At 40.4% G+C, this 17,126-nt stretch overlaps 1 protein-coding gene across 2 annotated transcripts in view; it reads left to right on the forward strand.

Annotated features, from left to right (window-relative positions):
- LOC121660248 (SEC23 interacting protein) overlaps nt 1-16,926 on the forward strand; it is a 34,744-nt gene extending 17,818 nt beyond the window's left edge. Inside the window, exons 18-19 of one of the 2 annotated variants that reach the window (XM_042019460.1) lie at nt 645-745; nt 10,345-16,926. In XM_042019460.1, coding sequence (XP_041875394.1) covers nt 645-726 — 82 coding nt within the window. In that variant the 3' untranslated portion in view covers nt 727-745; nt 10,345-16,926. Of the gene's footprint in view, nt 1-644; nt 746-2,965; nt 4,337-10,344 lie in introns of those variants that run through there. The other variant, XM_042019459.1, reaches the window with a different exon arrangement.
- The last annotated feature ends 200 nt before the right edge of the window (nt 16,927-17,126 follow it).

Here is a 17,126-nt window from a genome sequence, read left to right on the forward strand (position 1 = left end):
CACTTGGAAACATGGCACTTGAATTATGTTAATCTTTGTTATTTGAGAGCTATCTTACATTTTAGTGGTAAGGAAGAGAGGAAGACTATGGGTATTTAACACAGTCTGTTTACAATTAAGGGCCTGGCAGCTAGAGAAGAATGAGAATATTGCTGCTAGAACTGGCAAGGCTGAGTTTTGACACTGGGCTAATTAATGGAGTGGGACGAGATGAATAGAATGAAGTGTGGAATCTGTTCAGGACCTCAGTGCAGACAAAAAGTGATGCATTATTTGAGGAGATTAAGACAAGGAAGTAACATCAAAGAGGTGGATAGAGGAGGGGATTTAGAGTTGCAGCACAGGAAGTTAGGGAGGACAGAGGAGGAGAAGGTGCAGTAGAAAAAAGGTAAATGCATGGGCTAGGGCTGGTAGCAGAACTAGTTCTAAGCTGGTGTAGAATTGTAGCTTGAAGGAAGTTGGTAGAGGTAAGGCCATGTTCATGAAAAATAAACACTAGGCCAAGAAGTTGTGCAAACTTTAGAGAGCTGAAATAGGATGAAATCTGACTTAGGAGAATTAGAACATGGACCATAGTGAACTAACTTATTCCTTTTTGGTTTTTTTCTTTTTTCCTTTTGTTTTATTTATTTCATTCTTCATAGGGGATCTGAAGACACTGCCTTGCTGTTTCTCAAAGAGATATACAGGACTATGAATATCAATCCTGAGCAGCCACAGCATTGATGTATGAGCACATGAATTTGTAAGTTTGCTCTAATGTAACTTCTGTGCTTGTATCAAATTCAGCTGAAGCTTAGATGTCTTTACTTTCCCTTTCTCCTCTGAAGTTTTTATTACAAAGCAGACAGCCATAAAATGTCATTTTGATTGCAAAAACAATTTCTAAACTTGAATGCAGAGGAAGCCTTTGAGTTCTTCCTTTAATTCCCAAAAGATGTCTGATGTTAGTGGTTTTGGTACTGGATAATAATTGCCAGTACAAATACAACCAAAGTATGATCTCTTTATCGTGCTTCTCTCTGTTTGGTTGTTCAGTGAATGTTCAAGAACAGGAAAATTTGGTGAAATTGAATATGATGAAACTTCATTTACAGTGCAGTAGATTAAAGAACCCCAAAAGTGCGTCACTGCTGCAAGGTCCATATTTGATCAGTTGACCAATGGTGCACATTGCCAGCAAAAAGCTGTTTGTCTCCTAAGAAAGTGTTAAACATTGATATTGATAAATTACTGAATGAGACCCTTACATAGGTCAGTATTTTATTATCTTTGTATAGCTTGAGAATTTCAGTAGACCAAGTGAAAGGACACAGCATGGAAGCTGGTTCCCTTGGGAAAGAAATTAAATACACAGTATAATTTAATATCTTAGATCTGAAATATTCTTGCAGGTATTTTTATTTTAAGATGTATGGTTCCAGACTGGGGATCTGTATTGTACCAGTTTGCATCACTGCATGTTATAGAAAAGAAAATACTTCATTTTGAGAGGCAAGGAAGAAATAATATGCACCTTGCCTTTGTGGAATCATACAAGATAGTTTCTGATGTATTTCTCCATTTGCAGAAGAACTGATAATGTCAAGGTACATAAATACCCAGCATGAAGAGAAATGCTTGACATTTCAGAGGAATATTTTAGGTGTCTTTCATTGCTATCATACAGTTTTAGTACTCTTTTGTAACAGAATGCTTCTGATGGTCAGTTGATAGCAGCTTTTTTAAAAATAAAATGTCAAGGCTGATCAAATGCATTTCTTTAAAGCATTGAGAAGTAAAAGGAGAAAGGCAGCACCAGCTGGCTGCACAGCTCTGACAGTGGTGTATCAGTCATCACAATGGCTTATGCAGAGTCTCAAGTCACAGTTGCAGAACTTTTTCCCTACTTCTGTTTCTTTATGATGGCTCTGGTTGAAATCATAGGAATCTCATTGCAAAGGAGATGCCTTTAAGTCTCATTGCAGGGGGGAGTGGGATGTGATAATTTACCAGTGCAAAGCTCAGAGGAGTTTGTTGCTCAGCTGCAGCAGACACTGGGTTAATTGTGGTTTTTTCATTGAGAATTACACAGTTGGGGGACAGTTTAGCAGGATGTTACACAACAAAGCCCAGTCAGGGAAGTCTGTAATTCCATTAGCAGTTGCTCAGAATGTCCCTCAGCACTGGCTTGACTGAACAGCCTTTGAGACTGGGATTCAGATACCAGAGGCTGAAATGGGAGGGCAGGATGCACTGAAGTGGTGTCTTGGGAAGGCTGCACACCAGGAAACGGGGATCTTTTTACATGAGAAGAAATGTCATTACATGACCTGTGTAAAATATTATCACATCACAAGAAATCTGGAAGTACTGAAGTGGAAAATTCTCCCCCAGTGTTAGCAGCCATGTGGGTTTTTTCTCTGTTATTTTTTTTTCCTGTTCTTTTAAGACCTTCAAACGTGAAGGGTGGCAGTGTGAAGGTAATGGATTGTCCAGTAGTGCCTATGACAGCAACATCCATTTTTTTTTTTTTATGAGTGACTTGGTTTAGCTCTTCTAGACCATCTTGAAGCTGCTCTTTGTGAAGCAGTAATACAGGCTTTCATGTAAACAATAGAATGTGCACCAGCATATTAAAGCTTGGATGTATAAACTATCACCATCCTCACTAGGATAATTTATTACCAAAAGCTAAAGAATCTAATAGCTGGTTAAAATATATAATGAATGACACCCTATTAGCAGTTGTTGTGAGCTTTTTCTGTTTGCAGTTGTAATTGCCAATTTGTGTCCACAGAAAGTACATTTCAGAGGCTTGCTGTATGAAAAGTTTCATTAAAAAGATGTATGGATTTTTAGATCTTTTTGAGTCCTCTTGAAATTGAATGGTGGCATATTTAATTTGACTAGTGCTACTGCAGAAAGAGAAAACCTGATACATTTGCTATTTCCAATATGTCCATGTTCTGTTTTCTCTGCACAGCCATACCTGTTGCTCCAGCAGACCTGGTGAAAAACCCTCTGAAGAACATCTGGTATTTTCATAGTTGCACATGACAGGATAAACATCAGGGGTTTTTTTCCTATCAGTCCAGAACTTGCTTGGATTCTACCTTCTTGTGTCACTTCAGGCAAACTTAAATTATGAGATGATCAGCACTGTCATTCAGGAGATGGATGGAATGACAGAGTTTTGATCTTAAATCAATTTAATTGTACCATTGCTGAATATAAGGTGATTGAAGAAGGTTTTTTTGGCATGCAAATCGTAACTTCTCTCCTTCAGCTCTCCTGTCTCAGCTGGCTGCTGGACATGCTTTGCCTACCAAGGCAGCATGTCCTTAGTAAAAAAGACTTGTTGAGGAACAGCAATAATCTACTTTTCTTGACACATTTGTTCATCCACCTTTAAGAAATGAAATGTGAACTGTAGTTATAACCATCTTTAATACAGATTACACAAACCAGCTCGTATTTACTAAAAACTAGCAACTAGAATAATTTTCTTACTATTGTAAGTGTGATGGAGATTATTTTATAAAGACCTTTTTAAGCCTCTGTTAAGAGTTTTATTGTGGCTTTTTTTTAAAGTAAGAATGAACCTTTGACTTTGAAAATATTACAAGTTTGTTACAGCTCGTTCAGTGTTCACATATTCTGAAATGAGGAACAATTTAAAATGACATTTTGATCTGGTAATTACAGAATCACAGACTGTTCTAAGTTAATTAAGGCAATTTTAGTGAAACTAGGCTGCAGTTGTGAGAACTAAAACACTTACCTTGACCTTGGAGTTTAACATCTCAAAACAGTTATTGTAAATAGGAACCCAAAGCTTATGGGTGCTAGATAATAATCTAGATCCAACCCTGCAATCCAGACTCCATTTTCATGCAATGATGTTGAGGTGAATTAGGTGTTGTGAAATCCTTGGAATTCATGTCTCTGAATACTGAACTTCTGTAGCTTTCATTTGGCTTCAATTTACACACACATTGTGGCTTTCTTTAATATTAGTGGCTTAACCTTAGTCCTGACTATTTGCCTCTGTTATTGCAGTAAACAAGTTTTGAAATGCAGTATGGTTTTTTTTTTCTTGATATATGTAAAATACACATTATTGTGTATATAATTTGATTGCTGTAATTGAAATTACCTTACTTCCAGTGGGTCTTTACAACAAGGTTTTGTATTTAATCACAAAAAATAGCTTGGAGAGGTTGCTTAGACCAACTTTGCTGCTTAGGGCCTTGTTCAAGGCTGGAGATCCTTTGCCTCTCTGGCCCTGTTGTAATGGTTGACTACTGTGATTGCAAATTTTTTTCTAATACACAGTTGAAATTTTCTAGGTGGAGCTCGTGTCTGTGGCCTTTTGTCCTTTCTCTGCATCTTCAAGAATAACGTCTCTGTCTCTTGCACTCTTATGTTTCATAGTTGAGGACAACAACAAGATTTTCCTGTTTGGCTTCTCAAGACCCAACGCTTTTCTTGGCATCTCCTTGCCTGCCATGTGCTGTGACCCTCTAGTCAGTCTTGGGGCTTCCCACTAAACTGGCTTTTCAAAATCCTTTTTGTTCTGGGGATCAAGTTTGTCAAAGGAAACTTTTTATCCAAAACAGCCAAATGTCTTTGTATCTTTAAAAATTAACCTCTAAGACAGAATTGTCTAAGTTTTACAATGTTCTTTGGTAGTTAGAATACAAATTTTTTTAATATATATACACAACAAAAACCTCACTGGCCACTCAACAACAAAGACCACTGGCCTCATTTTCATCATAAATATCACAGAGTAGAAGGTTATGTACACTTGTATTTATCAACTCTGTGCCACGCTGAGCATGCTGATGAGTTTGCTTAAATAGCATTTTTAAGAAGCTGCTGGGCTGTGACACATCCCTTTGGGAGGGGCAGTAGCACCAAGGAACAGATTTTATGGGTGTGTGAGAGGAGTTGGTGCAGGGGCACCCTGGCTGGCAAGGAGCTGCCTCTGCCATGGATGGGTGCACAGGAGGATGCTGCAGGAGCCAGGACCATCTGGAGTGCAGAAATTGGTTTGGGAATATGGCATAAAAGTTAGTTCTAGTCATATAAAAAAAAAATTGGACTGCAACTACAGGCCATTCTCACTTCTTAAAAGCAAATGGAAGTTTAGACATAAAGGAAGGAAAAATGACTGTAACCTATGGTTATAGAAAACAAAGAGAAATAAAATAAATAGAGTTTATAGAGTGATTTTAAATCTGCTACAGATGAATACATTACTTCCTCAACAGAAATCTTCCTTGTGTGCTGCAACATACACCATACACAGCACAGCTTCCAGTAGCTGCTGCTGGTTTTGATTTATTTTTATATGAATTACAATGCATAATGAAACAGATAAGGCTAATTAAACTCTAATTAGTCAATCCACATACAAAAATTATAGGTTTTCCCTGCTGTATTTTCATCTTTGCTTAAGTGATTGTAAACAATTAAAAAAAAAAAAAAGATTGTCCAGAATAGATTTTTTAAAAAATCAAAATCACTGTGGAACAGGGCATAGTAGGACATGAAAGGAGGTGGAAATTTTTATTAATTAATTCCAAGCAAAAACATCAGAGTCTCTCTGAGAAATCCAGCACCTTTCCAAAAAATTCCCATTTGGACAAAAGTGAATTTTTCATTGAAAACTTTTTCTTTTGGAAAACTTTGTATCCACTGCTTCTCTCCTGCTGTTCTAGGATTCACTGCCTCTGCCACTAGGAATCTTCCTATCCTTTGAGAACACCTCCTCACACAGCTGTTCATAAAAGTAGCATAGTTAAATAATTTCTCCTTGTTCTGGGAGATGTCTTGCATAGCACAGAAAATTTCCAGTAACTCTGCTGGAGTTGTCCTGGTCCTTTCCCAATGAATGCTATATTAATGTTTATAACTTCACGTCAACAAACATTTTACAAACTCTGTCTAAAATGCTATTTCCATAATATTCTCCCTGTCCTCCCTGCATGTGATTTTTTTTTTTTTTAACATGTGATGAATAATAAAATCTAGCATTTCATTTTTCCTACAAAATGATCAGTGCTAGGGTGCTGTTGGTGGAGACTGGCTGTTCAAATAGGAGCAGGGATTGGGGAGCAGCCCTTTGCAGAGCTGTGTTACTGAACTATTATTTTTAATCATCCCTTTGAATTAGGATGTGTTCTCCAGAGTTGAAATAAAAAAATCCCATTAATTTCTGTTTAATAATGGGAAATATTATTTCACATGCCTGTTCCCATTTCAGTGCTCTTGGCATACTTGTGCTTAACCCAAATGGTGCAGTCACTGACACCTAGTTGGATTTAATAGGAGCAATCTGGGGATTTTTTTCACACTGTTCTAACAGCAACTCTTAAACTCTGAGCTTGTCTCTAGACTCGATTTTCATAACTGTAGATCAAGATTAACTTCCCAAAGGCTGATGGAACCACTCCAGTGTAAATATGATTGCAAACAGCCTGCAGGGCATTTCCACAGAGCCAGTGAGGGGCTTTTTATTGGCTTCAGGTGCAGATTTACCAGTGATGACTCCTGAAGAGTTCCCATTTTCCCATGGTGACAGGAATGGGGTGAAGGAAAGCAGAAGATGGGCTCTGGGTTCCGCACAGCTCCTGGATGTCTCCCCACCAGCCTAGGCAGGAGGCTGAGGGAAAATGGGCATTGCAGCAGTGAGCTGGGATCTGGAGCATCCAAAGGGGTCATTAGAGCATCTTTGGCCCTGCATGTGGGGGTTTGACCAGGAACATGGGAATATGTGAACCTTACGTTCATCTGCTGTGTGGTGCAAATGGGTAAGAAAAGCAGGAATGTAGATGTCATCCACAATCACCAAGACCTTCCTATGGACAGAAAAGCATAAACTGCTCTGCCCTCTGTTGCAAAGCCCAAAGATTGAAGTATTTGTCTTTTTTCCACAGTGGAAATTTTCAGTGACCTGAGCAGAGGTGGCCATGAGTACAGGGTTTGCTCCCAGCGCTCAGCTGAGCTGTTGGGAGGGCAGAGAAGCCCACCTACTGCACCCTCTTGAAGGTAAAATGCAGTTCCCCAAAGTGCAGGAGGAGTGGTGCTCAGCTCAATGGCTCTTAAAATGCAGGACTCTCAGGCTTCCTTTACATATGGAGGCTGTAAAAGAAACATCTTTTATATGTCAATAAACCAGCGTCAGATCCATATAAATCCAGGCAATCAAAAGTGAAGTGTGTCTATTTAAGAGATGGTTATAGAGAACAAAAGGCCTGAGAGGAGAACAAATCCAGCAGTTGACCTTGTAGCTCACTTTCTGCCAAAAATGAGTTCAAATAACTTTTAATGTAACCTTATTAAAGTGGCCTCATGAACACAACCAAAGCAATGTTTGTGCTTGAGATTGCTCTAAGTGCATGAGTAGGGACAGGGTTTATTCAGACACCAGGAGCTCACTTGTGTGTAGTCAGAAGCCAAGTTTTCCTAAGCTGAGGTTTGTTATGGGTATTGCTTATTCATCTGTTGGTAGCTTAGGGGATTCACGGTGTTCTCTGCATTGCAGGATGTTCAGGTATGATTGTCCTGTCCCCAGTGTTCTGTCTGCACAAAGGACTAAGAAAATTCAGCTCTGAATTTCTAAATAATCAGCTCTAGCTCTAGTAGCCACCAGGGAGGGTTTAAAGTGGTGTGGAAGGGAGCTGGAGAAGGGACGTGAGGGAGAATCCGATCTCAGCTTTCTGCCCATATAAAGTAGCCAGGAAAAGGGGAGCTCAGCTTTGTCATGGCAAATACTTCCTCTGGTTTTTCCCCTTTGCTTTTCAGTGGAAGCTCCATGTGGAGAAAATACTGACAGTGAAAAACAGGAGTTGCAGCCAGAGAGCAGAAATAAATCACCTCCAAAAGTCCTTCATGAAGGTGGCAGCATTTCTGCAAAATACCTTGGCTAAATGATTTGTTAAGGAGCCATTCTTCTTCAGAGCTGAGCTCTGTCAATAAACAAGATTAGTTTTGCTTTTCAAGCCATCCTTTGTACAAATATATGTGGTTTCAGGCACTGGAAGCCCCTTTGTTAATAGGGTCATGATACAAGTTTATTGATAGAGATGTGGCGACATCTCATATTGAATGATTTGTGAAATTCACTTAGGAGACAGCACACTTAGAAAACAGTGGTGCCTGACAACAGCATCAAAAGATCTATTAACAGAAACGACAAACTGAGATGGAATTGACAATCAGGTACAAATGCATATGTATATCCTATGTGTTTATGTAAAGAGGCACCTGTTTGAAAAGTCCTGAGGACAGAAGAGGGATCTCTCCTGTAACATCAATGCTTGATTTGTGAAGAGACTGAGAACCTCTGCCCTGGAAGCCCTGTAACCTCTGAAACAGGAGCTCCTTGCAGCCTCAGTGCCTGGGCACAGAGAACTGCTGGAGCAGGAGCTGCAATAAACTGGTTTTGGCTCCCAAGTCCCCCTGAGCTCTCCCATCTGTGCAAAACTGCTCTGTGCACCCAGGTGTTTTATTAATCATAAACTGGAAGATGAAATAAAGAAGTGCCAAATACATGTGCAGATGGTGGGCAGCTTCTTCAGCCTTTTGTCCTTTATTTTGATAATAGATCCCACGTCTAACCTTTCCTCCAGGAGAAATTATACAAGTTATAAACCCTCTAAGATGTATTGAGCTGAAATACACTTGAGTTATTTTAACATGTCCCAAATATTTTTTAATACGACCTTGACTTGTTGCCTTTCTTTTAAATGGCATTAAGTTCAAAATGCCAGCTGCAGCAGACCACTACCACAGCAGATTCAAGGTAGGGGTGGAAATGCATCTGTGCTGTGTTCAAAGGGCTTATGTCAGGCTCCTTTTACTCTAATGTGAACTTAGTAATTAATTCTGCAGTCACTCAGGTGGTGTTTTGACATATTTTGAGTAGTAACATCACCCTGCAAGCCTCTTCCCCTATTTTGATCACTCAGCTGCCTGCTTGGATGTGTCTGTGCAGCTGTGAGGCCACTCAGTGACCTGGACTCAAGGTCAAAGTAGTTCAGAAGGAAAAAAACCCTTTTTCCTCTGGTTCAGCTCCTGGTTCTGGTGAACCAAACAACTCTTCAGCCACAGCAGAGGTGACAGCTTGGGGATGTGGAATTTAGGCCAGCAACACTGCTGGAAGGAAGTGCCCATCGAGCTGTTCCTTGAGTGGTTTATGTGACAACAACTATTTTTTTATTATTTGATGTAAAAACATGTAACAGACTTTCTGTCTGCAACAACAGCTCCTCAGGTATCATTTGGTATCTGTGCAGACTGGACTGCTTAGCAGATATCTTCTTCATTCTTTAATCTGACTCATTGTTACAATGTATAAAGGATTTTTGTGCGCTAATGTCCATGGGAGGCTTTTAGCGAGGCAGTCTCCTGTTGACTACAAGCAAATATCCTCAGCAAAAAATCTCAAGTACCATTAGCACAGGAGTAAAAATCCTTTGGGCAGCCGGTGTGTGCTGAACTCACAGTGTGCCTAATTTGCTGATAAATGTACCTTGTTAGGTATCATTTTCTCCAGATAGGCATTGACCTTTCCTTGGATTTTGGCAGGAGGTTCATAGTTAAAGTACAAGATAATTAATGGCCTAGCTAATCATATCAGATGTTGTACTGGAAGCACTGAGGGTAAAGCAATTAGGGATTAGTTCTGTAGAAGTTAAAATCATCTGTAGGCTAAAAACATTGTGGGCTTGAGCTTGGCCAGCAGTGAAACTTTGGGAGTTTGTAGGAAGGATGAACTTTCAAAACAGGCATAAATTCAATGAGCTTAACCTTGGTGCTTTATCAGCCACAGCCCTAAGGAAAGCTTGAGGCATCCTGTGCTTTCACTACCAGGGGTCAGGATTTTGAAGTTCACCAAATTTATTTAAAATTGAAGCTGATGGTTGGACAGGGAAGGAATTGAAAAGTTTGTGCAACCTTAATTGCTGGAAATTGTTAAGAAAAACAGTATGAAGATTGGATTTGGGGGTAAAATAGAAAAACCTTTTGCAGAAAAGTTGTCTGTGCAGGCAGCTGGACCCTCCTGTGGCTGAGCAGCTCCTGGTGTTTACCTGGCACAGTACCTGGGATGCCCCTGATGGGAGCATGACTGGGCCTCTGCTGGGCTTCTTGCTCCCTTATCCTGCCTGAGGAAAATGCCTCATTCCAAAAACCCTTCCTTGCCTGGTGCATCGAGTCTAAGCTCATTTCTTCTGGTCACAGAGCCAGCTGTGAGGGCTCAGAGCCTGCAGGAGGGCTCAGCTCTGCCCACATGATGTGTCTGCAGAGAAATGAAATAATATTTCATTTTCCTTTTACTGCTCTTCATTCCAGGTATCTCTGACTGTAACTCTCCAATGCACCCTTGCAGCTCCTTGCTAATCAAAGCCATATTCTGCAACATTGTTTTTTTACACTGCCCACATTTATTATATTAGAATTTCCACCGGGACAGAGCAGCCAATGCAGCAGAATGGTTACTGTAAATAACCCTGGATCTGGGTGAAACAAGCAGGAGTCCAGAATGTGGACTTGATGATGTTATAATATACCATATTAAATGCAAATAACAAGGCAGTAACCTGCAAGACATCAGTGCTAGAAGAAGGAATTCCTACTGGCAAAGGGCGATGCAAAAATATTCACTGCCTGGCTTAAACTAGATTTGATCATTACAAACCTACAATTTACAGCCTAAATTAGGCTTTTGAGTTGAAAACATTATTTCTACCTTAACTTATGGATGTGGAAGCAGAGAAAACACCAGAAGTAGGGACAGATGGCTTGTCATCTTTGCAAGGAGTTCCCTTAGGAATGTACCAAATTTCAGATACAATGAATATGTGCCACTTGCCAAGATTTGTTTCAGAGCTCCACAATCCACTGCCTCCAGAGCTGCACAGGAAAGGTCTATGTGAAGAGCACAGCTCTCTGGATGAATTGTCTTTTTAGGTACCTAAGAGAGTGATCAGAAAATCCCATTGGAATATAAGGGAAGAGAGTCTGTTCTAGATGCCTGATAAACCACAGAAGTCATGCACAGCACGTCTGAGGACAGACAAGAGCAGTACAATTCCTTCTGTGTCCCCTGCAGTTTTTTGGTGGTGTGTCTGACCATGTCTGGGCTCCAAAATATGCTGCCAATGTTTTAACAAGAGCTTGCTACAGATAAAAAGTGTTCCTGTCCAACCTTGCCCATTATCCAGTGGTAAACTTCATGTGCCAGTGTCAGCCTGCAATGCAAAGGTAATAAATGTCTCATTTCTTGCTCTCTTGAGGGCACTTTAAAATAACAATGAACTCCACAATCTTTACCTTTTCATGCTGAGTTTCAGGAAAGAATTCCTTCAGGAGGGAAAGGAGTTTTTTAAATTCTCTTCAGTAAGGGAATTTCAGCACATATTATTAAGGACTTCACCTTCAGCACAGCGAGTTACAGACTTGGGGCCGAGCTTTGTGCTGATATATATTGTAGAACTCCAGCTCTAACAAAGGAGCTCCAGCAATGCCTGCCAGCAATAAAAGCAAACCTTGTGTTTATCTTGGCAAGACCCTGACTTGCATTCTATCCAAAGCCATAAAATGCTACTATTAGCCCCGAATCCATTGCATCTGAGCAATGAGCTTCAGGATTCAATTAGTGTATCATTATTAATATGCACAAGAGGCTGGCTCTAAGTACCATTCGTAGAGATAATGACAATGCCTTTCAGTCAGGCAAGGATGGTGCCCATGAGACACCCTGTACTAAACAGAGACCCTGATACTGTGTGTGCATAGTGTGTTCATGTCCTGAAAAAATAGCAGCTGGTTTAAACACAGCCTGGATGTGTATTCTCAAATACAGACCAGGGTCTGCCCTGCACTGTGGCAGGGGAGCCCTGATATTTCCCTCTGCTGGGGAATTATGGCTTTTAGGAGCTCTATTGTATTGGCCATCATATATACATATATATATGTATATATACATATATATACTGCAGAACTTGCTTTAATTTTATCTTCTTGAGGGTGCTTGGGCAGAAACTAATTGGCTGTTTTTCATGCCCAGTACGGAATGTGGGAATATATAAAATGAGGATTAATCATGTCAGAAATGGAAAGTCAGTTGAAAGAGAATGGGAGTTTGTTAGTGCTTCAGTAGGATGCAAATATGGCTTGGCATGATTTTGGAGAGCAAGTCCTGTATGTCCAGAGATCCTATTTGAATGTGAAAATAACCATGATGGGCCCTTCCTTTTAAGCTCCAAGATGTAAAGGGGAATGTAAGTGTTCATTGGCATTAAATAGTCAGATACAGGAATAAAGGAGGGCAAATAAAATGTTAATACCTCTACCTTGCTCTGAGACAATAATTTGTCTTGCAGCATAAATTGATTATGCTCACACAGACTTTTCCTGAGAAGGTGTTTCAAGAGGTGGGTCTTCATTCAAATTTTTATTCAGGAACAGGGAAACAGAGCCATGGAAATTAATTAAAATTTCTTCTGTGACATGGGAAGGAAAGAACAGCAGCAAGACATTTTTCCAGAGAAAAATGAATACTGTGAGATACTCTTGCTCGTGCCAGTCCCCCCACAGCCGGCAGTACCCTCCTGTCCAGAAAGATTCCTTCACAGGGAAATTTCACCTGGCCTAAGTTGTTTTTTGGGAAGTAAAACTTCCCAATGGTCTGTCCTGGTTTTCCTGCTCTGGCAGCAGATCGTTTTTTCCCAAGAAGCAGAGAAATAAGAGAAGCAAAGGAAGGAGCCATGTTGAAATTCAATCCATTCATCCTTCTTGTCGTCCCTGTGCAGTCAAGCTCTCTCATATTTCTTGAGGAGACACAAGGGCCATTTAATCTCTTGGAAGGAAGAGTTGATGAGCCAGAAATCGAATGAATTATCAGCAAGTGCAGACTCCGTGGGAGAACAATACACGCAATGTTGACCTTGTGTAAGAGAATTTGTGTGCAAGATGTGAAACCAAACACTGATGATTTTTTTCTTCCTTTAGTTTTAACTCTAAGCAGTAAAGAAAGAATTGCAGGTTGAAATTCTACCAACCTGGATGGCCTATGTTAACTATTCTGTCATGTTGGTCATGAAAACCAAATTTCAGAAGTTTTCTCTCTCTCAGGCACTTCAGTTGTATCTATTAATGTTGTCAGGTAACTTAGGTTTTGTGAGAAGGCAAAATTCTTTTTGTAGGATCAAATATTGATTAACTTATATTCTTGTATTTTCATCTTGTTGAAATGAAAGGAAAGGTTTACCCAGAAATCTCTCTGAGCACTTCACATGTTACAAAACCCTGTTAAAACATGACATTCCAGGAAGCAAAGTAATGACGCATGTTTTTATTGCCCAAGACATCTAATGTGTGAGTGGTAAATTGCTGAAGAGAAAATCAGATTTTAAAAGGTTCTTTCAGATTTAATAACATGGAATACTATCAGCAGCACAGGTAGGGCTTTGTTTTAATAAGATTTTTCAGCTGTCAATTTAAAAAATCCCCCAAATCAATACTTTATAGGCAGGACAGCTGCCACAAAATACGACACCAAGAAAAACAAAACCCTGTTTAACATGAGAATGGTTTTCCATTTTGTTCATTTCTATGCTTAGCAGCATTTAATTCCTGGAACTATTTTGGTCCTGATTACAAATTACAACTAATCACAAAATCACTCCCTTTGGAAACTCTGTCTTTTGGCATGTTGTGTAACTAACATTATTCGTGGAGATCCTAGCTCAGTTCTGTGCCCATCAATCACAGCTTCTTTTGGGTTGTTTTTAATGTTTTTTATCTTCTTTCTTCTCTTGGTTTATTGGTTTCGTGTCAGAAATGGAATATTGCATGACAGCTCCATTTATATCTAATCCACAACATGAAATTATGACATTTCTATTATCTCATAAGAAGTTAACAGTTGTAATGTGTTCCTGCAGAAGGTATAAAACTACATCCAAAACATTTATATTAAATAGATGGAAGTGATCTAATTAACACAGCAAACTCAACACACATTAAAATTGAACTTCATTCCAAATGCCTCATTAAAATATAAGAAAATAATTAGAATAAAATCCTTAAACTATTAAGAAAAAAAATTATTGCCCAAGTACATTTACACTGGTGAGACAAGTACAGCTTCTACTATTACCAGTCAGCACAGGATGATGTTTTCCCTCCAGTCTAGCTGAATCATAAAACTCTAAACTCATCTATACATGTGTCAGAACTGATAATCTAAACTGTTAAATGCAATCTTTGTAGATAAGAGAGAATGAGTTTGTTTTACACCACCTTCAGGATCCTTTATAAATGAAGCTCTGAAAGTAGTTCAGCCAAAATTATTTTTGAGTTTCACTGGTTCTATAGGAGCAACAGCTCTGCTTTCGAACAGCAACGTGGCCCTTCCAGCCAAGGGCAGGATGAACCTGGTTACTCTTGGTGATCTGATCTGCTGAGGGAGTTTTTGTAGAAGTACCTGTGTCTGTACAAAACGGGATGGAATTGTGCCAACAGCCACCATCCTCTTTCTAGACATTACTCTGCTGAAATTTGAGCCGTTCTAGTGTAGAATAGGATCAGTTTTCCTGCAAGCTCAGCAGCCAGACAAGACAGCAAATAAAGTTGCTGTGGGTAGTCTTTGCTGGTTAAAATCATTAACGATGACTTTACTACCAGCAGCCATTGCTTGTTTAGTTTTCTTTGCTATAAACACCATGAAGAGGCAGCAGGCAGGAACTGATGCCCAGGAAGTTCCATCTGAACATGAGGAAGAACTTCTTCCCTGTGCGGTGACCGAGCACTGAACAGATTGTGCAGAGTGGGTGTGGAGTCTCCCTCACTGTGGGTATTCCAGAACCCCCTGGACACAATCCTGTGCCCTGTGCTCCGGGATGGCCCTGCTTGAGCGGGGAGGTGGGACCAGATGATCCACTGTGCTCCCTGAAATCCTGTGACTCTGTGGAAGTCATGCAGCACTGTACTCTATTTCACCATGCTATGAAATTTTTAGAGCTAACAAAGATTTTTCTTAACCAATCTTAAGAGCTTAGAAAGGGATTTCCATTTTCCTTTTCCTGGCACATTAGCAAAGCTACCGTGGAGCTTCAGGGGGAATTGCATCTTATATGGGATGCTTATAAGCTGCAGCTGCAACTCACTGATGTGAAAGCAGAGAGCCAAAAAATATAACCCAGATCAGCTTCACTTCTCTTTTGATTGCTCTTGCCCTTTCTGTAACTTGTGAATTCATTCCTGACTCCCACCAGTGCTCTGACACCTGCAGACACCTTGCTGGGGACATGCAGAGCCTGTCTCAGCCCCTTCTCCTTTCCCTCTGCCTTTCACCTCCTGCAAATTGAGGCAATGGAGGGTAATTAAAAATGCTGAAGCCTGTATCACTCCTAAACAGTTCTGGAGCTGGTTTGTACCACCCGAGGGCCTGGCACAGCTGTGTCACCATCCTGAGGGCACTAAAAACCTTAGTGGCAACAACCAGTCTCACCTGGGACCTCTACCCCCAGCCCTGGGCTCAGGGATTCTATTTAAGCTCAGCCTATGTGTAAAGAATGAGATTACTGTGAATGAAACATGAGAATTTCTCATTCAGGAACAATTTGGGGCAGCTCTCTTATCCCACTGAGCTGCTATGACTTTCAGTCAAACTTTAAGTACTTCAGAAAGCATTGTATTGCCCCAAAACATCAGAAAGTGGGACCCTGCCCCAAAGCCCAGACAACATGATAGAAAATATGAAAATGAAGTAGTGGCAGCAAAGTATGGATAATTATGCTGATGTACCCCCCATGACTTTAAAGCTTGGGGGGAGATATTTAGGGAACTGGTGAATTGCTGTAATGAATGTTTGTGACACTCAGAGCAATGCACACGCCACTTGTGATAGCTCATTTTAGTTCACTCCCCAAAATTCTCTCTAAACTCCTCAAATACTGCATGTTCTTCTGCTGACATTCCCAGCAGACCAGTTTACCAATGAATCCAGGGGTGGGGAGAATTCTGCAGCAGTGGATTTGCAGGTGCAGTGGATTTAGGGAGAGGAAGGACATGGAATGAATGGCCTGCTGCTTCTCCAGCCTGCATTCACAGGTGACTGTGGCACTTTGCAGAGCAGGATAGAGGGCTTGGGGTTCAGCTGGAGAATTACGAAGTGATGGCTCCTTTCCAAAACCATTTTGTGTTGCTTTTTTCTGCCACCTGCTCTGCTGGAATTGCAGGGGTTATTGTAGGAACAGCACTTGATTAAAGCAGGCAGGGCCAGTGTCTCATCAGGAATCTGCCTTCAGCTTGTCCTGCTGAAGTCAGGACAGCAATGTGACTACACACCAGCTCGTCTTTCTTAAAAGAAGAAAAATCAACTCAAAAATCTGTCTAATTATTCTTAGCATGATTAAAATAAAAATATGTTCTAGCAGATTGGTTACATGTGCTTTTTTTTTTTATCTAGGGCTCAACCTGTTATGTAATATTTCCCAGGGTTCAGTGTCTTTTGTTAACATCAGTAGAATCCCTACCAGGGGGATTTTATCACCCCTGTGCTAAATACTGTTGTGTTTGTTGTGTGTCTTTGGTCTCAGTCTGATGTAACTCAGTGGGAACGATTTCCTTCCTCTTGATGTACTTTGGAGTGAAGGAAAGGGATCACTCTCCCCTTTTTCTGTTCTAAATAGATACCATATCAGTATAATTTTTGCAAATTCTATCTCTGAGTGTACAGAGAGAAAAAATTCCTCCAGGAAAAAAACTTGATGAATAGTTCTTGTGAGGTTTTGTTGAAATTAAAAATCATGCCAAATACAGGGATTAGAGCCCCATCACTCACTTTATTTTTTAAAATGTTTTGCTTGAACACTGTTTTCCTTGTACCAGCTAATGATAATAAATGGGCTGCCAGTAGCAATCCCACCACCTGTTGAGTTTCATTTCTCAAACCCTCCCACCGACGAACAGATCGACACAGCTACAGCAAGCAGCTGAGGCAAGGAAAAAAGGGAAGCAAGGCTGCCTGTGTCCAACCCTGCTGTGACTGAAACCAAAACAGAGGAGTGCAGGAGCATCAGGGAGCTCTGCACCTCGTCTACCCACGGACCCAGCCTCCTCAGTGA

Source organism: Corvus kubaryi, unplaced genomic scaffold, assembly GCF_017639235.1.
Source record: "Corvus kubaryi isolate FWS band 111438036 unplaced genomic scaffold, C.kubaryi_AGA036_p1.0 138, whole genome shotgun sequence".
Classification (NCBI taxonomy): domain Eukaryota; kingdom Metazoa; phylum Chordata; class Aves; order Passeriformes; family Corvidae; genus Corvus; species Corvus kubaryi.